Source organism: Trachurus trachurus, assembly GCF_905171665.1.
Source record: "Trachurus trachurus genome assembly, chromosome: 3".
Taxonomy (NCBI): Eukaryota; Metazoa; Chordata; class Actinopteri; order Carangiformes; family Carangidae; genus Trachurus; species Trachurus trachurus.
Window position 1 is genome coordinate 38,304,762 of NC_139893.1, and position 25,500 is coordinate 38,330,261.

Sequence of the window (25,500 nt, forward strand, 5' to 3'; positions counted from 1 at the left end):
TAAAATAGTGAACTTTCTCCACGATATTCAAATTTTTGGAGTTACTGAATTTTGTGTTTTCTTTCAATGTGAGCCATAATCATTATAATAAAAAGAAATAAAGACATGAAATATTTCAATCTATATGTAATAAATCTATATAATATTTGATTTGAACTGAAATAAACTAGCTTTTCCATGAGGTTCTAATTTATTGAGATGCACCTGCACTCATATTTATGAAGTGTAACCATGGGTCATAATTAGCTGGTGGTACAAACCAGTGCTTTCATTTGACCAGTCCCTTTGTCTCTGTCTCCTCGGGTACAACTTCCCTCCCTTTAATACATTCAGCTCTCTAGGTAGTAAGAAGAACCAGTCTCTGGTCTCTGCACAGGAATGACATCTGGTTGCACAGCAATAGAAGAGTTCCTGAGCAGGTCTGGTTCAATGAGGGTTCAACAACATGCACTGCAGCACCATTAGTTTAGTATTTTGCACCTTCTGGTTGAAATTTGAATAACAAATACAAAGTGCGAGGTGGGAGGTGACTGACTGCATGGACTCCTCCATGTGGTTAGCCTGGTCCCATTTTATTTTTTGACAATTTAATGGCTGCTAAGAGTTGTTAGGTTGTTTTATTAAAAAAACACACACTTTGTTTTATCACTATGGGTTATTAAGTGTAGATGAAAGAACAACAGCATACTGTGTTTTAAATGGGTTTACACTCTGCTCCATCCCTGTGTGGTTTAAAGTGGGTGTGTGCACTGACAGAACAAACAGTGTACTCATACTCGCTGTCAAGCTAAATCAACAAAGCCATGTGATGACACCGCTCACTAATGATTAACGTGACAGCCACATGGAAAGTTCCTATTAAACTGGATGGTACTGTACTGTACTGTACTGTTGGGCTCTTCAGATGGTTTCTATCCTCTCGGACAGTTTAGGAGGAAAACTATATGCCGTCTAGTCTTAACCCGTTTGTGCCCAAATTTTTTGGGGAGTTGTAAGGCATATCATTTTATCAGTTGAGTCTCTCTGAATCACGTTATGTATTTATTTTTTCCATTTTGTACTTTGTTATGAAGAAAATAGCATTTTAGTCACACAGCTTGTCACTAGGTCAAATGTCGCCTAATAATAATAATAATATAGTAATAACAAAATAATGATATAGTCATAATAAATCATAACAAAAAGGTGGGTGGGGAGGTGGGGGTGGTAATCACATCGATTACTGGGCATCACATCAACATTTTTTACCTCATTGAAATGGGGTCATTCCTATGTTCCCACATTTCTAACATTTCTTTTTCACTGAAAATGAGGCCTTGTGTTCCCTCTTGATATACCCTTTTGTGTTTTCATTTAGGCTAAAATGTCCAGGTGTGCCTGACCTCAGTAGTCACAACAACAATGATCAGACACACCTGGATTATTGAATGTGTCCAATAATTAAAGACATGAATTAAATCCATAATGGTGCAATGATCTCCAGAGGAGTAATAAGACCATTACTGCATTTTTATCAAATATTAATGGTCATATATTTCTCTGCTAGTGTGATCTCTGACATTATGCTGACAATTATGCATTATAGGAGACGAGTGTATGTTGAATGCTGAGCCAAACACCCCTTCATTTAGGAAAAACTGAGGCGGCTTTCTGTTCTGAAGCTCAGTCAAGTCGAGAATATGTCATGAATTTTTAGTTGACGCAGCTCTAACAATAACAGCAGCAAAAGCTGTTATTTTTTAGTTTTTATGGATGTGTTTTCCATAATAAGATCTCAGGGGAGGCCATGGCACCAAAAATATTTTTGCAAAGTCAGTCAGAAAAAGAAAAAAAAAAGACAACGGCTCTAGAGTGCAATATAAAAGTCATCACGACTCTGCTGCCACCTGCTGGTTCTCATCCACTGGTGTTACAGCCAAATCAACTCCACAGATACTTCAAAGTATCTTCTGTGGAAACTAACAATCACCTCATCACAAACAGCAACACTAATGTCTGCACAAAAAGCAAGAACACAACTTTTGATTTTGACAAACTGACCACATTTGTTGGATGTTATAAGCCTCATTCTTCCTCTTTTCTTATGACCGACAGACAAACCCTCCTCAGGGTTATTGGCAGTTCTGTTGAATTAACTAACACTGATCACGTCACAGCTATTTGAGGCATTTCTAATAGAAATGAGCAAGATCAGTGAAAAAAACATGTGTCATCGACCTGAAATATCTCATCATGAGTCTTGATAATGATGATCTATAGCTTGTTGCAGGGAGTATGCCTATTGAGTAACCAACTGAACTTTGTCTGCTTCTCTATGTTGCACACAGTATTGGGCATGTTAATAAAAAGGTTATTAATATTAATAATAAATAAGTAATTAGTTATAGTTACTAGTTACTTCCCCAAGAAGTAACTAACCACTCAGTATGAGTTGGTTAGTTCCAGATAAATGACTTATTTTCTGACTATATTGACTGAAAAAAAATGTGTATAACGTACACTTTAGTGGGTGTAATATGTTGTGATGGGACTTCTTCAGTCAAGTAATGGCACATTTTATTGTCAGTAACGGTGTTATGACGGGGGAAACAGTAACTTTTTTGATTACTCGTTACAGAAAATTGCTGGGGATGGGAATAACAACCATATAAATAAAACCTGTGCCATTTCCCAGGGCTCTCCTTCTGCACAGCACCAGCAGCTCATTAGCAATGCACCTCTGGATGGTGGGCGGAGACTGCGCTGCTCTGCACCCCCCCAGTCTCCCTGAAACGGCCAGTTTGCGTCTGCCATTGGTTCACAGCAATTTGAAGGCAGAAAACCTCAGAAATGAAATTTTGCACTTCCTTTTCTGCTGATATGTGCTCTAACACAAGAAAAATGCCACAGGAACATGTGAAAAGCACGAAAAACACAATTTTCATCTGAGGGGGTCTTTAAAGTTTGAAGTTTTTCCAGTCCATCAAAAAGTTGTTTATCTGGAATTAACCAACTCACTCTGTATTCCTCTGCACAGGCAGTTGATCAGTTCCAGATAAACTGAAGGTCATGGTTATGGTTAGGGGGATTAGGGGGGCGAGTCCAAGTCATTTGACGTATTCGAGCATTTTATAAAAAAGTAAAGCAATAGTTACTTTTCTTGGTAATTGGTTAATTTTATAAAGTAATAATTCAGTTACTAACTCAGGTTCTTTTTGGGGGAAAGTAACTAGTAACTATAATAACTTTTTAAAAGTAACGTGCCCAAAACTGCTGGTTGCACATAAAAGATTCAGAACCAGTAGTATTTACTAGGTAGATACTGGACATGACTCAACCACACACCTCTGCACCTTTTATTGAACTGTTTTATTGAGCTCAACTTGTGCCAAGAGCTTTAAGAGTGAAGACGGGTTGTATGGGAACAGTTTCTTCCTCTGCAGTCGTGTCACCACCTCTCTGAGCTGGGACAGACAGAGGACAGCTCTGAGGAGCGTCTCGCAGGGCGCCTGTCCCGCTGCGGGTGCCATGATGCTGGTGTGTGATGTTGGCTTATTCTGTGACGCCGCTCCTGGTTCGCTCAGTGATCCTGCTGAGTCAGATGACCTGGTGAAAACCGGCGCTCCGCTTTCACAAACCTCCATGCTGTCTGAATCAGACTCGTCAGAACTGTCGTACTCTACAAGTCGGAGCCCGGAGACCGAACTGGTCTTGTCCACTGGTGGATTAACAGCTGCAGGCTGGAAACCGGAGCTGGATTTGGCTCTATTGGGCTCAACCTTATATGTCTGTGTAGATGTATCACCAGTAGCACGTGAGCTGCTAAGTGTCCGTGGCTGTGACATGCTGAGTCTCTGGCATGCTGCAGTGAAGCCCTGCCAGTTGGTCCTGAGGTACTTGAGGTAGCGCACAAAGTACTCCAGGAAGCAGGTCTCCGTGGAGATGAGGAAGTCGAGGAGGATGCTGTGGTTGAACGACACGCTCTGAAGCAGGAACAGGAAGTGGCAATGGGGGTTGCAGCCAGAGGCGCAGGCTTCCTCGGACACAGCGACATCATCGCGCATCCCAGAGGAGAGTCTGCAGGGAGAGACGGACACTTCCATCAGCTCATTATGAAAACACGATTATCGTTAACGAAAACAAACGAAATGACGAAAACTAAAATTGAAAAAACATTTTCGTTAACTGAAATAAATAAAAACTATAATCAAATGAAAAAACGATAACTAACTGAAACTGTATTGTGTGTTTACAAAACTAACTAAAACGTACTGAAATTATAGATAAAATTCCCTTAGTTTTCGTCTTTGTCAATTTCGGATTGATATGAAATCGATTCAGGCATAGGCGCCGATTCCATGCGTGCTCCCGTGCATCCACTGACCAGGTTGAGCACCCACTGGGAGGGGGGCCTTGTATTGTTTGTAGAGCCCGGTTCAGGTGTGCTGTGTTCACTTTATGCTACTTTATGTTAAATACAATACAACATGCGAGATAGGCTACTGTAAGCCTATTGTTACTTTACTGTACTGGTATGTAAAAAAACTGCAGTAACTGAACACATTTGTTAAATGGTATATTTTGAGTTTTATTACACAATACTTGCTCTGATCTTTTTGAATCCTTCAACTAACAAATAACCCAAAAAACTAAAATTAATACTAAAACTAATAAAAACTAAATTAAACTAAGAAAAAAATTAAAACTAACTAAAACTAGCAAACCCGCTCTAAAAACTAATTAAAACTAACTGAATTAGAGAAAAAGAAGTCAAAACAAAATAAAACTAAACTATAATTAAAAATCCAAAACTATTATAACCTTGCGACGGCACCTGAGGAAACTTTTCCAGGTGCAATCATCATTCATTCCCTGCAGTCTTCACAGATATTTATCAGCTGTCACTGATCTGTTGTGATGTGACCCAATACATTAGTGAATAGGTTAGTTTAATTTATTTTAAAGGAATAAAGTCCTCCCATTAAATATGAATTGAACATATACACACTTTTTTTATGATATCACATGTCTTTTAACGCAGTTGTCTAATACAGTGGTTCTCAAACTTTTTTTTACACCAAGGGCCCCTAAATTGACAAAAATTAGACCACACACCTCATTGGACAAAATGTTGAAGCAAACACCAGAAATACACAAATATGTGTTCTGAGACTGAAGAACATTACGTTTTCAGTCAATGTACGTTCAAATTAGGGCCAATGGTGTACATTTTTGGAAATATTGTAGAGAAATCTCTGGAAAAAAAGTGGTAAGATTTAAAAAAAAAAAAAAAAAAAAAGGTAAACTTTTTCTAGAAAAAAGTGATAAAAAAAAAAAAGTAGTTTCAAAAAAAATTATACAAAAAGTGGTAACATTTCTAAAAACAAAATAAAATAAAACATTTCTCAAAAAAAAAAAAAAAAAAGTTTAAAAATTCTAGAAAAAAGTGGTAAAATTTCAAGAAAAAGTTGGGGACCTCCTTTAACCCTCTCAAGGACCCCTGGGGGTCCCCAGACCCCACTTTAAGAACCATTGGTTCTCCCAAGACTGATGTGGGAACTTACAAAACACATTGACTGAGAATGAACTTTTCTTGCCCTCACTCCTGAAATAAATATTTCCATTATTCATTCATCTCAGTGACAAGAATAAAATGAGCAGATTTATAACGACTGTGTCTGACTATTTTTGTGGAAAACGCCTCATTAGACACAAACGAATATGCAGAGCACAGGATTTCATGTCGTGAAGTCTTTCCTTCATATTACGTTTGTGCATCATGTATAAAATCATCATAAAAATCCATGATAACAAATAAATCACACGCGTGTTGTACCTGTGATGGAGGAATATGGAGAGCAGAGCTTTGGCTGCCTCCATCATGTCGTCGTCCTGTTCTCCAAACAGCAGGCTGACCCAGGAGCAGAGGTGAGTGACCTCCTTCAGCTGGACGCTGCATCGCCTCAGGAAGCTCCACAGACTGTTCACAATCCCACTGACTTCTACGGCACGGTCCAACTCTGGTAGACAGGACACAGAGAGGAGATCAGTACAGTCACTCAGCCTCCGCCTGCTACATCACAGACTCATAATAACTCCGGTGCTGTGGAGCCAAAGACAGTTGATGTAGGCTGAGGGGGGGATTATTTTTGTTTTCTATAATTTAGAGTGAAAAAGGGAAACAAAACAGCAGCCTGCAAAATAATGGGAAACCAGGAGACTGGAGCTCTCAGATAACTTTGACCAAGGTATCAGACAAGATATTTACTATTTACACACTGTGATAGTTTCCAACTAGGTAGTAACTATGCAGGGGGGTCAAACCTCTGCTGCTGGCCCTTTTCCTCTTCTGTAATTCTGAAGATATGAAAGATGAAAATTTAAAAAAATTATATTGTTTAATTAAAATGTAAAGGGAAAGTGTCATCTGTAACTTTATACCTTTTGGAGATCATTTCATCTTCCCCTTGTTAACTGTTCACATTAACAGCAATTTTGATTTTGCATGTCACTGTAGACATATGGAGACAAAGACAAACCTCGCATACTCACACTACAACGATGAACACACTGTAAATCTGATGATGTTCAACGGCATAAACACAAATCCAACACAACAAAAGTCATTCCCAATTTTATCGAATTTTTTATCAAATTTAGAGAATATATCGAGTCCCTTGACCTGTCAAGACAACCAATTTATGTAACGCTTATAAAGAGGAAATATCTGAAAATCTGATCATTATTTTCTTTCTTTTTTTGTCTCACAATTTGATTGCATTGTAAATTGTGATTTCATTTCACTACTTATATTATTTTGTATTCTTAACATTTATTTTAGTATCTTTTCTCCAGACTCTTTTGACCACACGTTTGTTCTGTATCTAGAACTTTATTTTTCCATTAGGGGCTTTAATCGGCAGAGAGTGACAGTCCATATTAAAAACATAAAGAGTAGGTTAAGATTCGTTTCCCTATGAAGATTGGAGAAAAAAACACCTTCCCCTGTGAAGAAACTATTTATGTGCAGAGACAAGTAAAACACAAACACTTCTCCACTGACATTAAAGCAGAAGAAAGCGGAATGTTTGTGTTAATATAAATCTTAAATAGTTGTATCTTCTGACAGCAATCACTTCTATAGAGTGTTTGGTCTGAAACACGGGTCTGTCAGTCACTCTGCTCTGCTGTAAGCCGAGGAGAAAACTTTCCTTGTATCCTACAAGCTTTATCCAATGAGGAGAGAGAACGGCATAAAGGGGCGGTCCTCTCTGTGTGTGCAGCCAAGGGATGCGCGTGAATGTGGTGACGTAGGGACGAGGGCGGGGACTGCTAACTCCATCGGCTGACAGGAAGTTAGCCAAAACCACTGGATCGCTTACTTCTGCTTTAACATTTATTTTAGTATCTTTTCTCCAGACTCTTTTGACAACACGTTTGTTCTGTATCAACTCAAAGAACTTTATTTTTCCATTAGGGACTTAATCCGCAGAGAGTGACAGTCCATATTAAAAACAGAAAAAAACATCCAACAACTTCCCCTGAATGAAAAGAAAAGAAACTATTTATGTGCAGAGACAAGTAAAACACAAACTCTTCTCCACTGACATTAACTGACATACAGCACACACACAGTCTGCTCACCTGTTTGAGCCGTTTGGATGTGGAGCTCCATGGACTTGAGGAGAAGCAGGCTGACAGCTCTCAGCATCACACAGTCTGGTTTCTCACCATCAGCACCATGGATGCATCTGGTCCCCCCAAAGAAAGAAGAAGACCCCACCTGAACAGTTTCCAACCAACCGGCGGCCACCGCCTTTAACACGGTCTGAGCAAGCAAGTTCACATCAGAGCTGGAGTTCTCATGTTTCAGCCCGGTGAGGGGCACGTCTCCTAGCGCCCAGTCCTCTCCAGCCTTCTGAAGCACGGCTCTCTTCAGAAGCAGCATTGTTCGCTTTTTCACAAAATACTCTGAGGAGCGCTGGCTGACTGTGCTGAGGAGTGCAGACGAGTGAATGTGTGTTAATCTCTGGCTCCTCAGACCAGCGTCACAGATCAGACTCGAGGCATCCAGAGCCTCCAGCAGGTCCAGCAGGAGGCAGCATGTGGTTCCCCAGTGTCTGCTGCTTTTCAGATCCACCAGACCAGGTGCTGCTGCCTCCTCGCTCCCATCAGGGAGAAGCTTTGAACACAAAGCGCAAAGGCTGGAGTCGAAAGCTGCCAGAAGTTTCCTGAGGGTCTCTGATGGAACAGACACGTGTATTCAAAATGAGACATTAGACACCAGTAAAAACAAGTTACTTTCCTCAAAAGGTCAACTGAGTTAGGAACTGAATTACTACATTATAAAAGTAACTAATTACCAGGAAGAGTAACTATTGCATTTGTTTTTTAAAAAGGAAATGCTCCAATATGTTAAAGGGATAGTTCAACATTTTGGCAAATTGGCCCATTGCCATAATCCCTATAGTCATAGCAGTAGGTTCGTTACCTTTAATTGTCGGTGTAAGTTATTTTTAGAACAGTGGAGCGGCAGACTGCTCAGAGCTACACTATGGAGGCTAATGGGATTTCTTGGTTTCCCTCATCAAACTCATCAAATACACAATCCAACAACTCCAAAACGCTCTGGTGGACAAGTTGTGACCTGCACATTCACCACGTTATGAGATAATAACGGAACGTTACGAAACAGAGCTGTTTTCGAGGTGAATACAGAGACTGCTTGCTGAAAAACTGTCCCTGAACGCAACTCGCATCAGCGGTTTTGCATGAATTTCCCTCTAAAACAACTCAGTTTTTGCCTTTATTTGACAGCACACAGTGAGATAGTCAGGAAAGGAGGAGGCAGAGAGGGGGAATGACATGCAGGAAAGCTCTGCCCGACTCGGGATTCGAACCGGGGACGCCTGCGTTGAGGACTGTAGCCTCTACATGGGGCGGCCGCCTTAACCACTGCACCACGCACCGCCCCATTATTTTGACTTCTTGAGTCAAGTAACAGCACATTTTATTGTCAGTAACGGTAACAGCGTTGTAACAGTAACTTTTTGATTACTCATCAATACTGAAAAAAGTAGCGCTGTTAGTAACATCATTATTTCCATCACTGGACACAACAAAGAGGAAACTTATAAATAATATAGTGAATATACTAATAGTTAATGGTAATAATAATTAGTTGCAGCCCATTAGCTACATAATTTTTGTATCCTGTGGCTATGGTTACCTGGAATCTCCTTTTTTTTTACTTTGCTCTTGCTATTACAAACTAAACTTCCTGACTTCGAGGCACCACTCTGCTCTGCTACGTCCCAGAAGATGGACAACTGAGAAAATGAACAGCTCAGAACATTTGCTATGAGATGAAGGACTGGTCCTGAACCAGGAAGACAGAAAAACAGAATATCTGAGTTTCTACTGGCTGATCAACATGTTATGGCTTCACACATCAGCACACAGAAGTGAAATAAATCAACTTTAACCATAAAACTAACATGTCTTACCTGGGTGAGGGGTTCTGAGGAGTCTTTTTAAGACCTCGGTCAGTGACCACAGACAGGCGTCCAGGTCATGACCAGGCGGTGAGCTGTCGAAGGCCTGAGCACACTTCTGCTGCCAGACTGGACTGACCGTTCCCTGAGAGGTCAAAATGTGTTATTATGTTAGAACATTTGTTCAACATGTCAGCCCTGTTCAGATAAAACCCCAGACAGGTAACCAGATGTTCCAGGCAGGTTCCCTTCTTTACACCTTTCTATCGCTAAACCAAAATTGCAGTTTGAAAAGGTTTATCATATGGTATAATACTGTAAAAAAAACAAACTGTAATACAGTACTGCGATTAATTGTGAAATCAAGTAACCGTGACATTCCCAGTTGGCTCTGACCTCAAGAACTGTCTCACAGATGTAAAGTCCTGGATGGCCACAAACATTCTCCAGCTCAACGAACACAAAACTGAAGTCACCATATTTGGTCCACAGCACCTAACCCAAACCATTTCTCACCCTCTGTCAAACCACATTCAAAAAACCTTGGTTTCATTTTCGACAAGAAAATCAATCAAGTAATAAAATGTATAACTTTCATGCAGTTGCTGCATGAAACTACTGCAATTCACTGTGTTCTGGTATCTCCCAGTCCTCTCTATCACGTCTTTAACTATCCAGACTATTAACAAAGTCAATAAAGACAGGCCATAAGACCACATCACCCCTATTCTTGCCTACCTTCTCTGCCTACCCATCACCAACAGGATCAGTTTCAAAATTCTACTGCTCGTCTACAAGTCTCCGTACATTTCTGAACTCCTGTCCCCTAAGGACCTCCGACCAAAGGCTCCTGTCCACCCGAGCAAGGACTATGGGGCAGGCAGCTTTAACTGTCCCTGGTTTTAACTGGTCTGATACCCTTACAATTCATAATGTCATCACAATTTCTTTTTCTGTTAGGCTACGTTTATTTTCTCTTGTTGCTGTTTTGTATTACTCTGTTTGCTGTGAAGCACTTCAGTCTTCAGATCAGTCTCTGCATTGTGTTGAAATAAAGTTGAGTTGAGTTGTATGCCATTTCCCTTCAATTCTGCCTAACATATTGTATTTAGAGTCTTGAGAATCATAGGCTTCACACAATAATAATATAATAACACAACACTACCCTACACAGTTGGTTAGATTAACTAAAAGCTACTCACAGATTTGTGGAGATGATACACAACATACGCTGACACACTCTTTGCTGCCAGATGAGAGAGAATCTGGTCCTGGTCCTGGAAATGATGGACCTGTGGAACAGTTCGAGTTGAAGTTCAAGTTGACATAATCACACAGTAAATATGTGTCTATCACACAGCCCGAGGAGAGTGTGACACTCACAAGCTGCGACATGAGATCCATGTGTTGGAACAACAGCCCCAGGACTTCACCGCAGTAAACAGCGAGCTGTGAAGCGGGGCTCCGGGACCCCACCAGGCAGCTCATCTCCACCAGACTCACACTGATGCAGGTCAGCTCCGCCGCGTTCTCATGGCAACGCTCTCTGTCCTCACCGGCGGGCACCGGTGCGCACACGCCGCTAAATATCAAATCCGCCACATCCGCGGCTGTCTGGTGCGGGAGCGACCCCGCGAGGAAACATCTGTGCACATCCGCCAGGCGGGGGAAGCGCTCGGTCACGGCGGGACCGGGTCTGGGTGTTGTGCGGCTCCCCGTGTGCTGCTCCATGATGCCGCCGCCTCTTCCGTGTGTGGACCTGCCACATGATACACACGGAAGTACCGCTACAACAAATGGGTCAAAGAAGCGAAGTCAAGTCACCCGGAGCTAACAGCGAAGACCGGATATTGGCCACTCGAGCCTTCAACATAAAACTCCATTCCAGCTTGTTCCATGGGTCTATTGTTTTGAGGCGCGTGTGAAGCAGGGTTTCCCAAAAGCTCAGCATTTCAAAGGGAAAGGCGGAGTTTAAATAACCACAATGTCATAGATTTTACACATTTGTGTAAATGAGGAATTGAAACTACCTTTGAAACGCGTTAGCCCACCACTGATAATCTAAATCTGAGGTTTAACACAAAAGCAGACTAATCATTTCACTTCACCTGTGATGTGATACTGTATGTGCGCATAACAGACATAAATAGTAGAGCTCATAGAATCTTTACGACTCCCAAGATGCTTGTTTCTTAAAAAAAGGGAAAACGAGACTCGTTTTTGTGCGCGTGCTGCTTTTATTCTGAAAGGTCAGCACCGGAAGCCTTATTGTTTTTGCTGCTGGGGTCACACCGATGAGCTCAGTTAGAGACTTTGTTGTTGTAGCTGATTGTTGCACAGCAGAAATGATGCTCAACACTGTCGAAATGGCCATAAAGGAAACTTTCAAAGGACAATATTATTAATTTGTGTTAGATTGTAGTTGAAAGCGACGGAAATATGCAGCTTTTATAATTCTCTTCACCTGGAAGCTGATTGGCTAAGTTGAACGTCGGGGCTCAGCGTCTGTCAAGTAAATCTTTTTTTTTTTTTTTTTAATAGTTGTTTAAAGTTGTTGTGTTTGCCAGTAAATATGTAGAGACGACTGTGATATCTTCTCCCCCGGTGTGTTGTGGTTAACATGTACCTAACTGTGCTCGTGCAAAAAGTCAACAGACGCTAGCGAGCTAACGTTAGTGCTAGTGTGTTTGTTAGCTCGCTGGCGTTAGCTAGCAGCCGGGGATAAATATAGCCTGAAACCGAGAGGTTTTTCAGACGAATCTCGACATTCATTCAATTAAGTGTAAAGTACAACACGAGTTTTCTTCACTTGGGCGCTTGGCGACCCCGGCTTATGATAGTTGTCGATATTGTTTACTTGTGTGTGCTGTGCATTGTTGGATATGTTAGCAAATAAAGCCAGTCTATTGTCCACCGTTTTCTCCAATCGCTTATGAGCTAACCAACTAACGTTAAGCAATTAGTGTTGAAGGTGATGACGGGACGTGACTTTTCTACACTGATACAGCTGTGACTATTAGGTTTTCTCACGTTTCAAAGCAGAGCATTTTTAAAGTATATATGAAGTTATGTATTTTCGTCATACCTCTAATTTGACATATTTCACATCACTATTATCTTGTGGTTGTGGTTATTGTTGTTGGTAGTGGTGGCAAGAGTGTAACTTTGGGTTAATCATTGGAGGGGAGGGGGGGCTAAGATCTCTGTCCATATAAGGATTTTTTTTAAAGCAAAAAAAGTCATTGTATATGTGTCCTAATGCGAGGAAGAGTGCAAAATCATTAACTTTGATAAAAGGACAAGGCTAATTTACCTATTCATTTTGACATTCCTGCTGTAGCTCCTATTTGTTACAGTAGTAAAAGGACCAAATGCTTATAAATATTTTAGCATATCACCATTTGCCACTATGTAGCTATGTCTTACCAGGCAGATGACCTAATGTATTTTTGGGCAGCTATGAACATAGCACACCACACCACACCTTGTCATTAATACAATGTAAAGACCAAATTTGATTCAGAGAGAAAAGCCGATCAGTTCTCAGATCAGCTAAATCCTACCAGCACATTACTGTAATGTCCTCCCATAGCTTTACCTCCAGCCACTAGCAAACTAGCAACCATCTTACAACACTTTACTTGCTTACTCAATAATATGACTATCACCTCCTTTGGACAGCGGTTTTCCTTCTTTTACATGACAAACCAACTATTTCAAATATTTTGTTGGCCTTGTGACTCTTTTCATTATGTTTCTGAGCAGAATATGGGCTTGACCAATTATGACCAGTTAGGCTATATTGGCTGGATTAGATTTTTTGGGGGGTTAACCTCCCTAACCCCCCCCATAAATTACGCCCTTGAGTGGTGGTGGTAGAATATCCATAACGAGTCTACTTTTTTTTCAGATGTTAATTGAATAATTAATGGTGGTTATGGTTTTGTGTGTGTGTTTGCAGGGCTAACAGCTGAAGACCAGGGTGTCCTCCTTCTCTTCCCGGCCTCCTTTGATGGGGCAGCCGTATAATTACAGGTGCAGCCCCGATATGACTAAGAGAAGCCCATCTTTTCAGCTGGTCAAAAGGTAAATGTTTGCTTTCATCTTCCTGCCTTTTTAATTTACATGGATCAACAGGAAAAGTTGATGTCTTAGAACGTATTATATGCGTTCATAACTATGTCATTACTGACTAATTTATATTGGAGTAAGAAGCACACAAGTTAAATTTTGGCACCCTTTCATGAAAGAGTGATGACACTCTCATACATCCCTACATCTGTGCAAATATAAAATATATAAATTGTGCTTCAGAGAAATTCAGATGCCTGTAGAAGTTATTGGAGCGAGGTTTGCCTGACCCCTGCTCAACACGTCTTTAGTTGAACTTAATTGAAGGGACGAGATGTAAGATTCAGATTGCAATATGGAAGTTATAGTTAGTCCATTGAATGTACATGGTTTCAGTGGAGTTCCAGTCCTCTGGTGAACAGAGCTTTTGATATAATGTCACCATACACCCAGTTTAGCTGCTGTTAATCTGCCATTCAGCTGATCCTGTGCCTCAAGTTTTTGCTGAACATAGCAGAGCTTGTCGACTCACTAAGTTATGTGGAAACAAATCCCATGATTTGAAAACCATTTCTAATTTTTATTGCTCACTGATATTTTCTATTTTCATTTTATGTATTTCTTTCCCTATGTTTTGTGAGTTATTCATAGTGTAGAATTAGTGAGCCTGTTTATAGGCAAACATTAGCCTACTACAAATATAGTAGCACTGTTGTCAGACCACTTTTATAGAGTGGGGCGTCTTTCCTCACTAATGATCTTTGGTCAAGCTGGCTCGCAGAGCACTTGAACCAGACAACAGCCAAGTTAATTTTAGCCTTTTATCAAGTTACTCTTAGAATTATCATTAATTAGCGGCAGCTGATGTCACCTGCTGCTGCTGCCAAAGTTTGTCATTTAAACAGGTGAAAACAACAGCACCTCAAGCTCAACAAGCAGCTCACTTAGGATTGGTAGCATTGGAGCCGGTGTACGTTGCCAACCGCTATTGTCATTCATTTCTCATTTACATGCACCGATTTTCACTCAACAAATGCTCTATAGAGCCGTGGCTGTGTGGAGGGAGAGCGCTGCCACACCAGCAGGTTGAGATCAAAACACGGTGGGTGTAATAAAGAAAGGAGCAAATTTAGATCAGGCTTCTTTCAACCAATAAATTGTGCCCAGGTTGGCGGTGATGCCAGTCATTAAGATCAGCTCAGTCACATTTATGTGTTTATTTAAACTGACTATTAAACTCTCGACATGGCTATCAGTGCTTTAGCGCTGGTACTGAGACATGATTCATTCTTAATTGTCTGTCACAGCATAGCCTGTCGATAAAAATCTAAAAAGATAAATAGAAGTATTCTGAATGCCAGGCAAAGTTTGTGAACTGCAACACTTGCCGGTAAACGTCCTGCTGACTGTAGGAGTTGGCTGTGTACTTTATGCCTCTAAGCACCAGTCTCTCAGGTGTGCATTAGACAGAAACACCGGACACCCTGCACGCACACATACAGAATGTATTGACGGATTTTTCCTAACAGCGGTTAGGTACAGATGAACATTCCCATTCCGAAATGTGACAGGATGCTGAACCATCACTGCAGAAGGAACCCTGAGCTTCATGAGGAGCTGCAGATCCAGGCTGCAGTGGCAGCCGGCGATGTCTGCACCGTCAGGAGGATGCTGGAGCAAGGATACTCACCCAAGATCCGCGACGCCAACGGCTGGACACTGCTCCACTTCTCTGCTGCCAAAGGAAAAGAGAGATGTGTTCGAGTCTTTCTGGAGCACGGAGGTCAGAAGCTTGTTTCTGGTTTTGTTTGGTGTGTAACAGTGTGTGCTGACAGGATTTTCTGTTTAAACTCTAGAGGGCAATATTTTACAGGATAAGTCGTCTTTTCATCACTGCTGTGATTGTTGAAAGACATTCATTTCAAAAAGTATCTACAATGTGTCACACATGGATTCTTTAAGGAAATATGTCAATTATAATGAATCACTCTTAAAACTTTCACAATTGCATTACAGCACTACGTTACATTAGAGGAATCCTTATCTTTCTCCAACCTGTGAATATCTAGCTCAAGATGGTTGTGTGTTTGCAGTGTTGGTCATATATTTGCAGTCTTATTCATTATTTCTTTGAACAGCAGACTGTGGCTGACAGGAGGCTTGTGTGTGTGTTGGTCTGTCCACAATTGTATCTATTGCAGCTTTTACAGTTTTCAGAAAAAAAAAATCAGGTTCCCAATTCCTAAATGGATGATGCCATGACTCCAAAAACCTGTAATCTTTATGGGGCCAAAGTCATGCACTCACCCCTTTCTCATGTAAATCACAGAATTTACTGTTCCAGGTTTCCTGTAACTTTATTTCTCAGTTTCTGCACACAAACCTTAGAAGACCATTCCTCATGGCTTTGCACAATCAGTCCAGTAAATTGCATGTGCATCTCTTTTTACATTCAGTGGTTTAAATCACTTTTTCCCATCCTCCAGCAGCTCACAGGTTCATCTCAGTACACTATCAGGATAAACCCAGTGACACTTACTCGCTCAACATAACCACTTGTCAAAGGTCAAGTGTGTCAGATAATGTAGTGTAAAGTATACAGAGAGTGTTAATGTATTTGAAAATCCTCCCAGGTCACTGAGTCCAAGGTTGTTCATTACCCATTGATTGAATCTGGTTGTGTTTTTTCAGGTGGAAATTCCAAAATATAGCCCCGGGCTTCAGTAAACCTTGATACTAAATAATTTGATTTCTCTTTTTGGCCAGCTGGGGGCGGTATGAAATCTCAATACAGACATATTATCACCTAATAAAATTATTATGGTGAGGAAATTTGGAGCCACTTTTCTGGAACACTCGTTGTTTTTCTTTTTGAAGTGGATTTGAAGTAGATCAAAAGAAGAATTATGGGAAAAATCCAGGAAAATGTTTCAATTCAGTTGTTCTCAAAGGAGTCATGTATGATGATTTGAACTTATGAGAACAAAGTTTCACCTTGAGTCAGTGTGATGCCTGTTCATCATGTCTAGAACAGCCACAACATAATAGCTGATCGTGATGTTAGGCATTAATACAAGAAATGAACAAGAATCAGTTTGCTTTAGTTAGATTTCTTTTCACCAAAATCGTTCTGTTGTGCAAATGACCTGTCAGCCCATTTGCAGTACCTTTAAAGTCCGTCAGTGGACCCCAGTGGACAGGCTTAGCACCACTGGTCTGTGTCTGATGTCCTGTGCACTGTATTAGTCTGAATCCTGTTAGTATGATAGTGAAACTGGTGTTTGAAGAGGAACAATGCAAGTCCGGTCCGGTTTCTGCTGTTTTGCTAACCCTCCTCCTGGCCATGTGCATTTGTTTACAACAAAGCAGGCGAGAAATCAATCAATAGAGCGGTAGATAACATTATATATTATATACGATGTTATGATGATTTTGTGTAATTTAAGTCATAAACAAGAGATTACGGGTTACGGGGTGTGTTGCAGTGCAAAGTTATTTTTCCGCCAAGAGACGCAGTAAGTGACACACACGAGAGCCTTCATTCTCATAACAAGTTAAGCCATTTATTAAACCATCACAATTACTCCAAAGCTGTTTAATTAAGGTAAAAATGTAGCATAGTTACGATACAAATCCTGCATAGTTCCTCTTTAATGACTAAAGGCTTTATTTATTCAGATAGTTGAAGTGGTGAAGATGTTCTCTGTGCCTGATAGAGGTTTCGATGAACTGTGTAGTCCCTGCTCATCACAGCCTCACAGCTCCCACTGTATCTGACATGTCTCTCATTGCCTGTCTCCTCCACACAGCCGACCCCACAGTGAAGGACTTTATCGGCGGCTTCACAGCTCTTCACTATGCTGCCATGCACGGGAGGGCGCGCATCGCCAGACTGATGCTGGAATCCGAGTTTCGCAGTGACATCATCAACGCAAAAAGCAACGACGGCTGGACGCCGCTGCACGTGGCCGCCCACTACGGACGGGATTCGTTCGTGCGCCTCCTCCTCGAGTTCAGGGCCGAGGTGGACCCGCTGAGCGACAAAGGCACCACGCCGCTGCAGCTGGCCATCATACGGGAGCGCTCCAGCTGCGTGCGGATCCTCCTGGACCACAGTGCCAACATTGACATTCAGAACGGCTTCCTGCTGCGATACGCCGTCATCAAAGGCAACCACTCGTACTGCCGCATGTTCCTGCAGCGGGGGGCGGACACCAATCTAGGGCGCCTGGAAGACGGACAGACCCCCCTGCACCTGTCGGCCCTCAGGGACGACGTGTTGTGCGCCCAGATGCTCTACACGTACGGAGCGAACACCAACACCAGGAACTATGAGGGCCAGACGCCGGTAGCTGTGTCGGTCAGCATGTCTGGGATCAGCAGGCCCTGTCTGGACTTCTTACAGGAGGTCACGAGTAAGTCAACACACTCCCTGTCACACAAACAAAAATCAAAACAGTTTATTATTAGAACCATTTGTTATTGTTCATGACATTTCAAAGTTTTAAAAAGAGTTACCTCATTGATAGAAAACAAGTTGAGGCTTTATTTAGTTAGTATTTAGTTTCCACATTTGGCAAATTCTGGTTCACTGTGATTTTTTTCTCTGCTTAATATAAATGTTAATGTAAACATAGTGACACCTTATGATATTGAGCATGTATTTCTGTACAGCAGACAACTCTGTGTCATTCTCAGTGATGTGAATAATGGCGTTTAAAATGGCGTTACTAATGTCGCCAGTAATCAAAAAAGTTACCTGTGCGTTTTCCGCGCCGTTACACCGTTACTTGACTCAAGAAGCCCCATCAGAAAATAAAACACCCGTTTAAGTGTAGGACGTTATATACACTTTTTTTTTTATCTGGAACTAACCAACTCACTCAGTACTCCTCCACACAGGCAGGCTCCACGTTGTGCTGTATCACTCCGCCTATCAACTGTTTAGATCAGCGGTTTGTGGAAAAGACGGAGTGATACAGCACGCTGCGGAGGTAGTAATTTGACATATTTGAGCATTTTATAAAAAAGTAATGCAATAGTTACTTTCCTTGTAATTAATTACTTTTATAATGTAGTAAGTCCATTACTAACTCAGTTACTTTTTGGGGAAAGTAACTAGTAACTAATTACTTTTTCAAAGTAACATGCCCAACACTGGTCATTCTCCACCTCCTCCACCACATGAATATATTTTCTTATTCCATATTCATGTTTCATTTTTCAGAAAAATCCATTCTGCTAATTGTTTCCTTATTTCTTGCCTGGCATTGTTTGAGGGAGCTACTTCATTATTTTCCTTTTAGTCTAGACGCCTTTGCTTTTTGTTTCTGTCATGTAATATTTCAAAACTGTAGGCGTTTTCTTTCCATCCGACAAAACTGCACGCAAAAGCTCGCTGAGCTTTTTGTGTCAGCATGTTTTAATTTTCTGACCTAAATAACAGCCCTTGGATCTGGATCAGGATACATTTTTACTGATGCCGTTGACTTGTTGGTTAATGTGGGAAGAATCCCCTTTTTTTTTCAAAACGTAAGGGTTTCTGTGACAGAGATATTTGCCTGGAAGGCTGCAGCGAACAGTGGCGCAGCAGAGCACGGTGGAAAGTGAACGTCCTTATCTTTGTAAAGAAAGCTGCCGAGGTGGGTGGGGCGCAGAAACAGAGCCCAAGTTTAGTACAAAAAAGTGATGGACCTTTTTAATGTAAGTTGAGAAGAGGCAAAAGTTGAGAAATGTATAGAGTGACAGAGGGCTGCTTGCCAACACAAGGTTATAATGACCAGTGTTCAGTCACAGAACAATCCCAGGTCAGAGGAACAGGAGCGTACATTACCTGAAGCATTATGATTTCCAAGGAACAATGGCTGCATTCCTCCACTGCCCCCTGAACTTTGATATCAAAGGTATCAAAGAGCTGAGCACTGATTCAGACAAGTCCTTTCAGAGACTCTAAACCATCAGCCAGATCACGTATCTGCTGGGTTATTGATTACACCTCTGCCTCCTGGATTAACTCATATGCCATGAAAGGTTGGTCCCACACAGAGTGACAGGCACCTTCAGCTCTTTTCAGCTGCCGTGGTGGCACATCACTGCTGCTCCTGTCTCCTGTCTCCCACCTCAACATGTCCTACTGTCCTCACACAAAGCTTCCAACTTCAAGCAAAAGCAAAGTTTTAAACATGCTCCACCCCCCAGGAGTCACCTGCCATATCTTCTCTTTGACATAAATCTACAAGTGTGAACCTCAAAATCCAAAAGCAAAGGAAGTGGAAAGGGGCTCAAACAGTTGGTGACTTTGGCTTTAATTTCACAATCTGAGGAAATAGCAAAGAAATCATTGTGTCAGTAGAATATTATGGAGTCTGGGCATTCTTCTACTGAACCTAAAACCGAAAATGTTGGTGCAAATTTCCCCAAAAAATTGCGTTATTTGCATAAACTGACCACATATTGGGATGTAAGCAGTTACTTTCTTGCCTGAAGAAATATAAAAACTTAAAGGGATAATTCAACATTTTTGGCAAATTGGCCCATTGCCATAACCCCTACAATCTTAGGAGTAGGTTCGTTACCTTTAATTGTCAGTGCAAGCTATTTTTAGAACGGCGGAGCAGAGCCGCGAGCTGCTCAGAGCTACGCTACAGAGGCTCATGGGATTTCTTGGTTTCCCTCATCAAACTCATCAAATACACAATCCAACAACTCCAAAACACTATGAGATAATAACAGAACGTTATAAGACAGAGTTGTTTTAGAGGCAAATGCAGAGACTGCTTGCTGAAAAACTGCTGCAGATGGGAACGTGCATCAGCGGTTTTGCATGAATTTACCCCGAAAACAACTCTGTCTCGTAACGTTCTGTTATTATCTGCAAGTCACAACTTGTCCACCAGAGCGTTTGATGAGGGAAACCAAGAAATCCCATTAACCTCCGTAGCGTAGCTCTGAGCAGCTCTGCTGTTCTAAAAATACCATGCACCGACAATTAAAGGCCACAAACCTACTGCTAAAACTATAGGGATTATGGCAATGGGCCAATTTGCCAAAATGTTGAACTAGTTACATATACAATGACGATTCTCGACCAATCAGTGGTCTGCAGTGTTTGCACGTAGTTTTAGTACTGGGGCCGAGGTGTTACCAGTAAAGTAGTACCAGGTAACAGATTCCAGGTACTTTTACCTAATGGAAACCCAAAAGGGGCGAGTAGAGTCGAGTAGTGTGGAGCTGGTACCACGTAGTGGAAACGCAGTGTCAGTAACCTGACCTCCAGACATCATAGCCTGAAAATGATGATGTGTGTTCACCCACTCCTCTTAACAGATGACTTCTAGTTGACCAGCACGTTGAAGAGATGTGTGTCTGTGTGTGTGGGACATTTGCATCTAGACTTTGCAGATATTCATTGGAGTCATTCCTTTCCTGTCTGCTTCCTGTACCACTCAACCTGCTCAGGTCTGAGGGGGGTTCTCAACTTCTACAACACTCGCATATGAGCTAGCTAAGTGTTCCTCGTCTCCTTCTCCTCCCTCAGGTCTTACTTACCAGCGCTTTTCTTACACATTTTTTGAGAAAACAATCCTCTACTTTATTTAATGTCTTTGGGTGGTTGACATCGTTTTACCAAAGTGTGTGTAGTGTCAGACTGATAACACACATAGCCTATCACTTCCTGGAATCAAAGGGATTGTTCCCAGCTGTTTGCATACAGCTGATGACAGAGTGCAGACTAGTGATGTGGGAACTGATTAACACCTTTGGAAGAGACAGAGGAGGAACATGAAGCTGTGTAATATCCACCATTGTGATGTTGGGATGTTCTGACGTCAGTCACAAAATAGATTGCACACACACACACACACACACACACACACACACACACACACACACACACACACACACACACACACACACACACACACACACACACACACACACACACACACACACACACACCTGTTATTTATTGCAGGCCTTTTGCATTATGCTACATGGATGGATTGATTACTTGTTTTTTTACTTACTTACCTATCCCCTAGGCATAAGTCAGGAAGCAACAGCTCAATAGTCAAATACTATTGAATAATTAATAATTATTAACAAGAACAAGAGCAACAATGCTAATCATCCCAATCTGACCTCTTTTTGGGCCGTTCATCAGTTCTGACCAAGGACTTGAACCATGTCTCTCCCTTGATTGGTGGGACCAGAGAAATGGGGTTAAACAAAACCAAACCACCTGCAGCTTGAACTTGACTTAACCCTTTCCACGCCAGCCGACTCTGGTTCACATCTGAACTCACGGAGCTCCTTCTGGCCCAGGAGGAGGGCTACAGCGGCCAGCAACAGACTGACCAATCAGGGAAACAATGGGGCGTGGATTCTCGTCATGTATTCACAAACAAATCAGCCATAAAGATTCATAACATACTCACAAATGAAGGATATGTTGCACTCTGTCGATGGTCAGTTGAATGCGCATGGTGCTCTGTTTAACAACCGTCTCTTCTTCCTCTTCCAGGACAACCCCGCACTCTACAAGACATGTGTCGAATAAAAATCCGTCACTGCATCGGCCTTCAGAGCTTGAAGTTCTTGGAGGACCTACCGATCGCAAAGGTTATGAAAGACTATTTAAAACACAAGTTTGACAATGTGTGAAGGCAACAGGAGCAGAAGAGGAGACGGTGACTCGCAACTCTCTGCCCTCATTTATGAAGACTATGCAATCACCAAGTCCACAGGTCTGTTCCCTCCGCGCAGAGGGAGAGTTAGTCCAGTTTGTTTGTCCAGTTAACCACAGTAAACATAGTCTCCTGCTTCAGTTTTCCTTTCAGCCTCTTTGCAATTACATCAGTTGCTGAAGGAGGAAGTGGAGCCGCCTCATATGAGTAAAAAAAGAAACCTCATTTGACTGCAGTTGGCTTCTATTCACGTTTCTGTGCAAGATATTATCATTGCTGCCTCTGATTATCATCAAGTGCATACCTGCCAGTGAGTATATATTGATTTCTTTCTTCCCATCTAATTTTTACTTTGCTATAGAAAGTTCAACTTATTCTAAAGGTTTGTTTCAATCAAAAAGTGTTGAGCTACTTTGATTCTGAGAGATCTGATAAAATAGGAAGCTTCCCTCCCTCCTGTTGTTCTTTTTTTATTTTGGTTTTTTTTCCATCTGGTTCCAAACCTCTGAACATACCACCCACCTATGTATTAAACCATCATAGAGGTAGCACTCATGTTGTGCCCCTTGACAGCTGATGAGTTCAGTTTAAAGATCTGGAGACAAGGCGCCATTTGTCAGTTTTTAACGTCAGCATTAACAGATGTTTACCGACCATTCGAGGAGAAACATCGCGAGTTCAGCACAAACTTCATTCCTTCATCCACCAACATCTGTCTCCAGAGGTGGAAAACAATGATAGCGTTGCACTGCAGCCTCCACTCTGCCCTGAAGACTCAGCTCAGCTCAGAGAACGCATTGTAACCTCTCGTGTTATAAAGAGGATGTCCACCGCCCGCTCCCAGTCAGAAACTATGTTCAACCCCTTTTAAATATGGGTTTAATCTTTACAGTGGTTGTTCAGCCTAACATAAAAAAGGCCATCTCAGTATAAATAAGTTGAACTGAATCTACAGAATGTCTTCCATGTTCACCACCGATGCTTTGGAGGTGAATTTGAAATGTTGAGGTGCAGCTGGAACAAAACAAGTCATCTCAACACGGATGTTACACAGGATTAGATTCATGTCAAACATAACAGTCAGCTGAAATTATTTTGCAGTTTGGTGCCACCATTTTATCAGCATAGGCATTCTTATGTAATAAGTTGCTTCATCCATTTCTATCTACTACTATATGTAGTACATTTAAGTTTGGAGAAAGTGCACTGTGATGGAAACCAGTTCTGAAAACACCACACCGACTCACTAAAGGTGTGATTTAAACAAGATTAACGGAGTCTGTTCTGGATAACACTGACACACAATCGCTAGAAGCTACAGTCAATGTAAATATGTTACATGTACAACAGATATTTTTGTAGAATTTATTTAAGCAATGATTTCTGGTATTGTTAATGTATTTAAAGTTTGGATATAATATTACGATCTGTTTGGTGTGACTCAAATATTTCTTTTTCTGTGTGTGTGTGTCTGAGTTCAAATACTCTGTTGTACAGGAATCATTTGGAATCAAGTGTTTTATTTCTATGGCAGAAATGTTGGGTGCTTTCTTAAGATTCATCATCTGCATCTTGCAGGTAACTCTGTTGTGGAGATTATACTGTGAATTTTAATTTTGACAATTAAAAATAAAATGTAGGGGTCTAAATAATACCCACGCAACAAGAATTTTTTTTCTTTGTCTCTGCATGTGTTTAAAGTGTATGGTGAACTTCTGCAGCATCTACAAGTCGGTTTTCCTAAAATGAACATTTTCACAAATCAGTTTCTTTTGCAGTAAGTCAGTCATGTTCACATTTCATTTTAAGTTTGTGTGCAGGACATTTTGTTTGTGTATGCTTGTTTTTTAATGGAGTCAATCTCTGCCTTTCAAGACAGACATAGTAAAACCTACTGACATGCCCTTTCACTTACTGTGAGAGACGCTGGTTGGTCGGTCATATTGTGAGTGCATTTATTGAGGTTGCATTTATTGTCATTTTGCTGGCTACAAAACCAATGGTTTTGTGCATCAATAATATTATTTACGTATAAGTGCAGGTTGAGTAATACGACAGTGAGGCCTGAGAAGTACATCCACCACTGTCTTATAGTATCTCTGCATAGCTATGTGCACTGTTACTGCCACCTGTAGCTAAGCGGACCTCTGCTCATTCTACAACAACATAAAAGTTCCATTGCACAAAAACACTATCAGTCAATTCAAATACAAAAAAAACATACCACACTGTCAGAAACATCATTTCACACAGGAAGCAGAGATCAGCTGAGGATATTGTACATCAACAACTCTGAACCAATCAACCACAGAGGACATTCAACACTATGGTACGAGCCACAGGAGTGTCTCCTGAAATAGCTCCCCTAGTGTCCTGTGCTGCCATGCGTACCAGGCCACTGTATCCTGAATTAATACGCTAACAACGGCCATGTCTTCGTCAGGTTTAGTGTTTTGGATCAGAATAAGTGCTTCCTCGACACAAGTCAGTCTTTGTTGTCATGGTTACAGCATTAACACTATGGATCCATCCTTCCACTGCAGTCTCCTCCTGACATGGACTTTGTATTCATGTCAAATACGACATCACTGCACTTGTCTTCTCGTTTCTGTCCTGTCTATTAATCTGTGATAGATGCTACTGTTTTCTTAGAGGGATAGTTCACCCAAAATTGAAATTTCACTCATTATCTACTCACCTTCATGTCGACCAAGGGCTGGGAGAAGTTTCAGAGTCCTCCGTGGCTTCTCTGAGTTACAGGGGGTCTCGGCGTAGCAGTGCATGTCCATATAACGGTTGCAAATGGATACCAACTGTCTTCGTAACAAAAAGACACATCAAAAAACATCCAAATACCTCCATGCTGCTCGTATGTAATGTCCGTCTTGTATTGAAGCCCCGAAATGCGAAATTGTCCCGAAAAAAATTAAATAAGTCTCTTTTTCAAGCTTGTTTGTAGTGGAAGCTCCTCTTCCCGGTTCATCAAATTTGGACGAACCAGGGTCTGTCCTCTTCCCAATTCGTCCAAACTTGACGAACCGGGAAGAGGAGCTTCGAGAAGCTTCCGCTACAAAACAAGCTTGAAATATAGACTTATGTAATTTTTTTCGGGACAACTTTGCATTTCGGGGCTTCAATACAAGACGGACATTACATACGAGCAGCATGGAGGTATTTGGATGTTTTTTGGTGTGTCTTTTTGTTACGAAGACAGTTGGTATCCATTTGCAACCGTTTTAAGGACATGCACTGCTACGCCGAGACCCCCT

General features: G+C 41.4%; 2 protein-coding genes across 3 annotated transcripts; one reads left to right on the top strand and one right to left on the bottom strand.

Annotated features, from left to right (window-relative positions):
- Positions 1–3,335: 3,335 nt before the first annotated feature.
- Positions 3,336–11,204, bottom strand: lins1 (lines homolog 1; the record flags this gene model as incomplete). Its single annotated transcript, XM_083993052.1, has 6 exons — positions 3,336–4,056; positions 5,816–5,999; positions 7,624–8,220; positions 9,486–9,618; positions 10,676–10,765; positions 10,857–11,204. 6 exons carry the CDS (start codon positions 11,202–11,204, stop codon positions 3,336–3,338), a joined length of 2,073 nt encoding a protein of 690 aa, XP_083849178.1.
- Positions 11,205–11,754: 550 nt separating this feature from the next.
- On the top strand, positions 11,755–23,869 carry asb7 (ankyrin repeat and SOCS box containing 7). 2 transcript variants are annotated; one of them, XM_083994216.1, is made up of 5 exons: positions 11,755–11,985; positions 13,435–13,559; positions 15,116–15,327; positions 17,354–17,959; positions 22,069–23,869. In XM_083994216.1, exons 2-5 carry the CDS (start codon positions 13,486–13,488, stop codon positions 22,206–22,208), a joined length of 1,032 nt encoding a protein of 343 aa, XP_083850342.1. In that variant the 5' UTR covers positions 11,755–11,985; positions 13,435–13,485; the 3' UTR covers positions 22,209–23,869. The 2 variants fall into 2 exon arrangements, with proteins under 2 accessions (XP_083850342.1, XP_083850343.1); XM_083994217.1 differs by having other exon boundaries at positions 11,767–11,985; positions 15,074–15,327.
- Positions 23,870–25,500: the final 1,631 nt, after the last annotated feature.

Coding starts and splice junctions, on each gene's coding strand:
- asb7 (XM_083994216.1), top strand. CDS start 13,486: ATGGGGCAGCCGTATAATTACAGGTGCAGCCCCGATATGACTAAGAGA. Junction 15,328..17,353: donor AGTCTTTCTGGAGCACGGAG/GTCAGAAGCTTG, acceptor TCCTCCACACAG/CCGACCCCACAGTGAAGGAC. Junction 17,960..22,068: donor CTTCTTACAGGAGGTCACGA/GTAAGTCAACAC, acceptor TTCCTCTTCCAG/GACAACCCCGCACTCTACAA.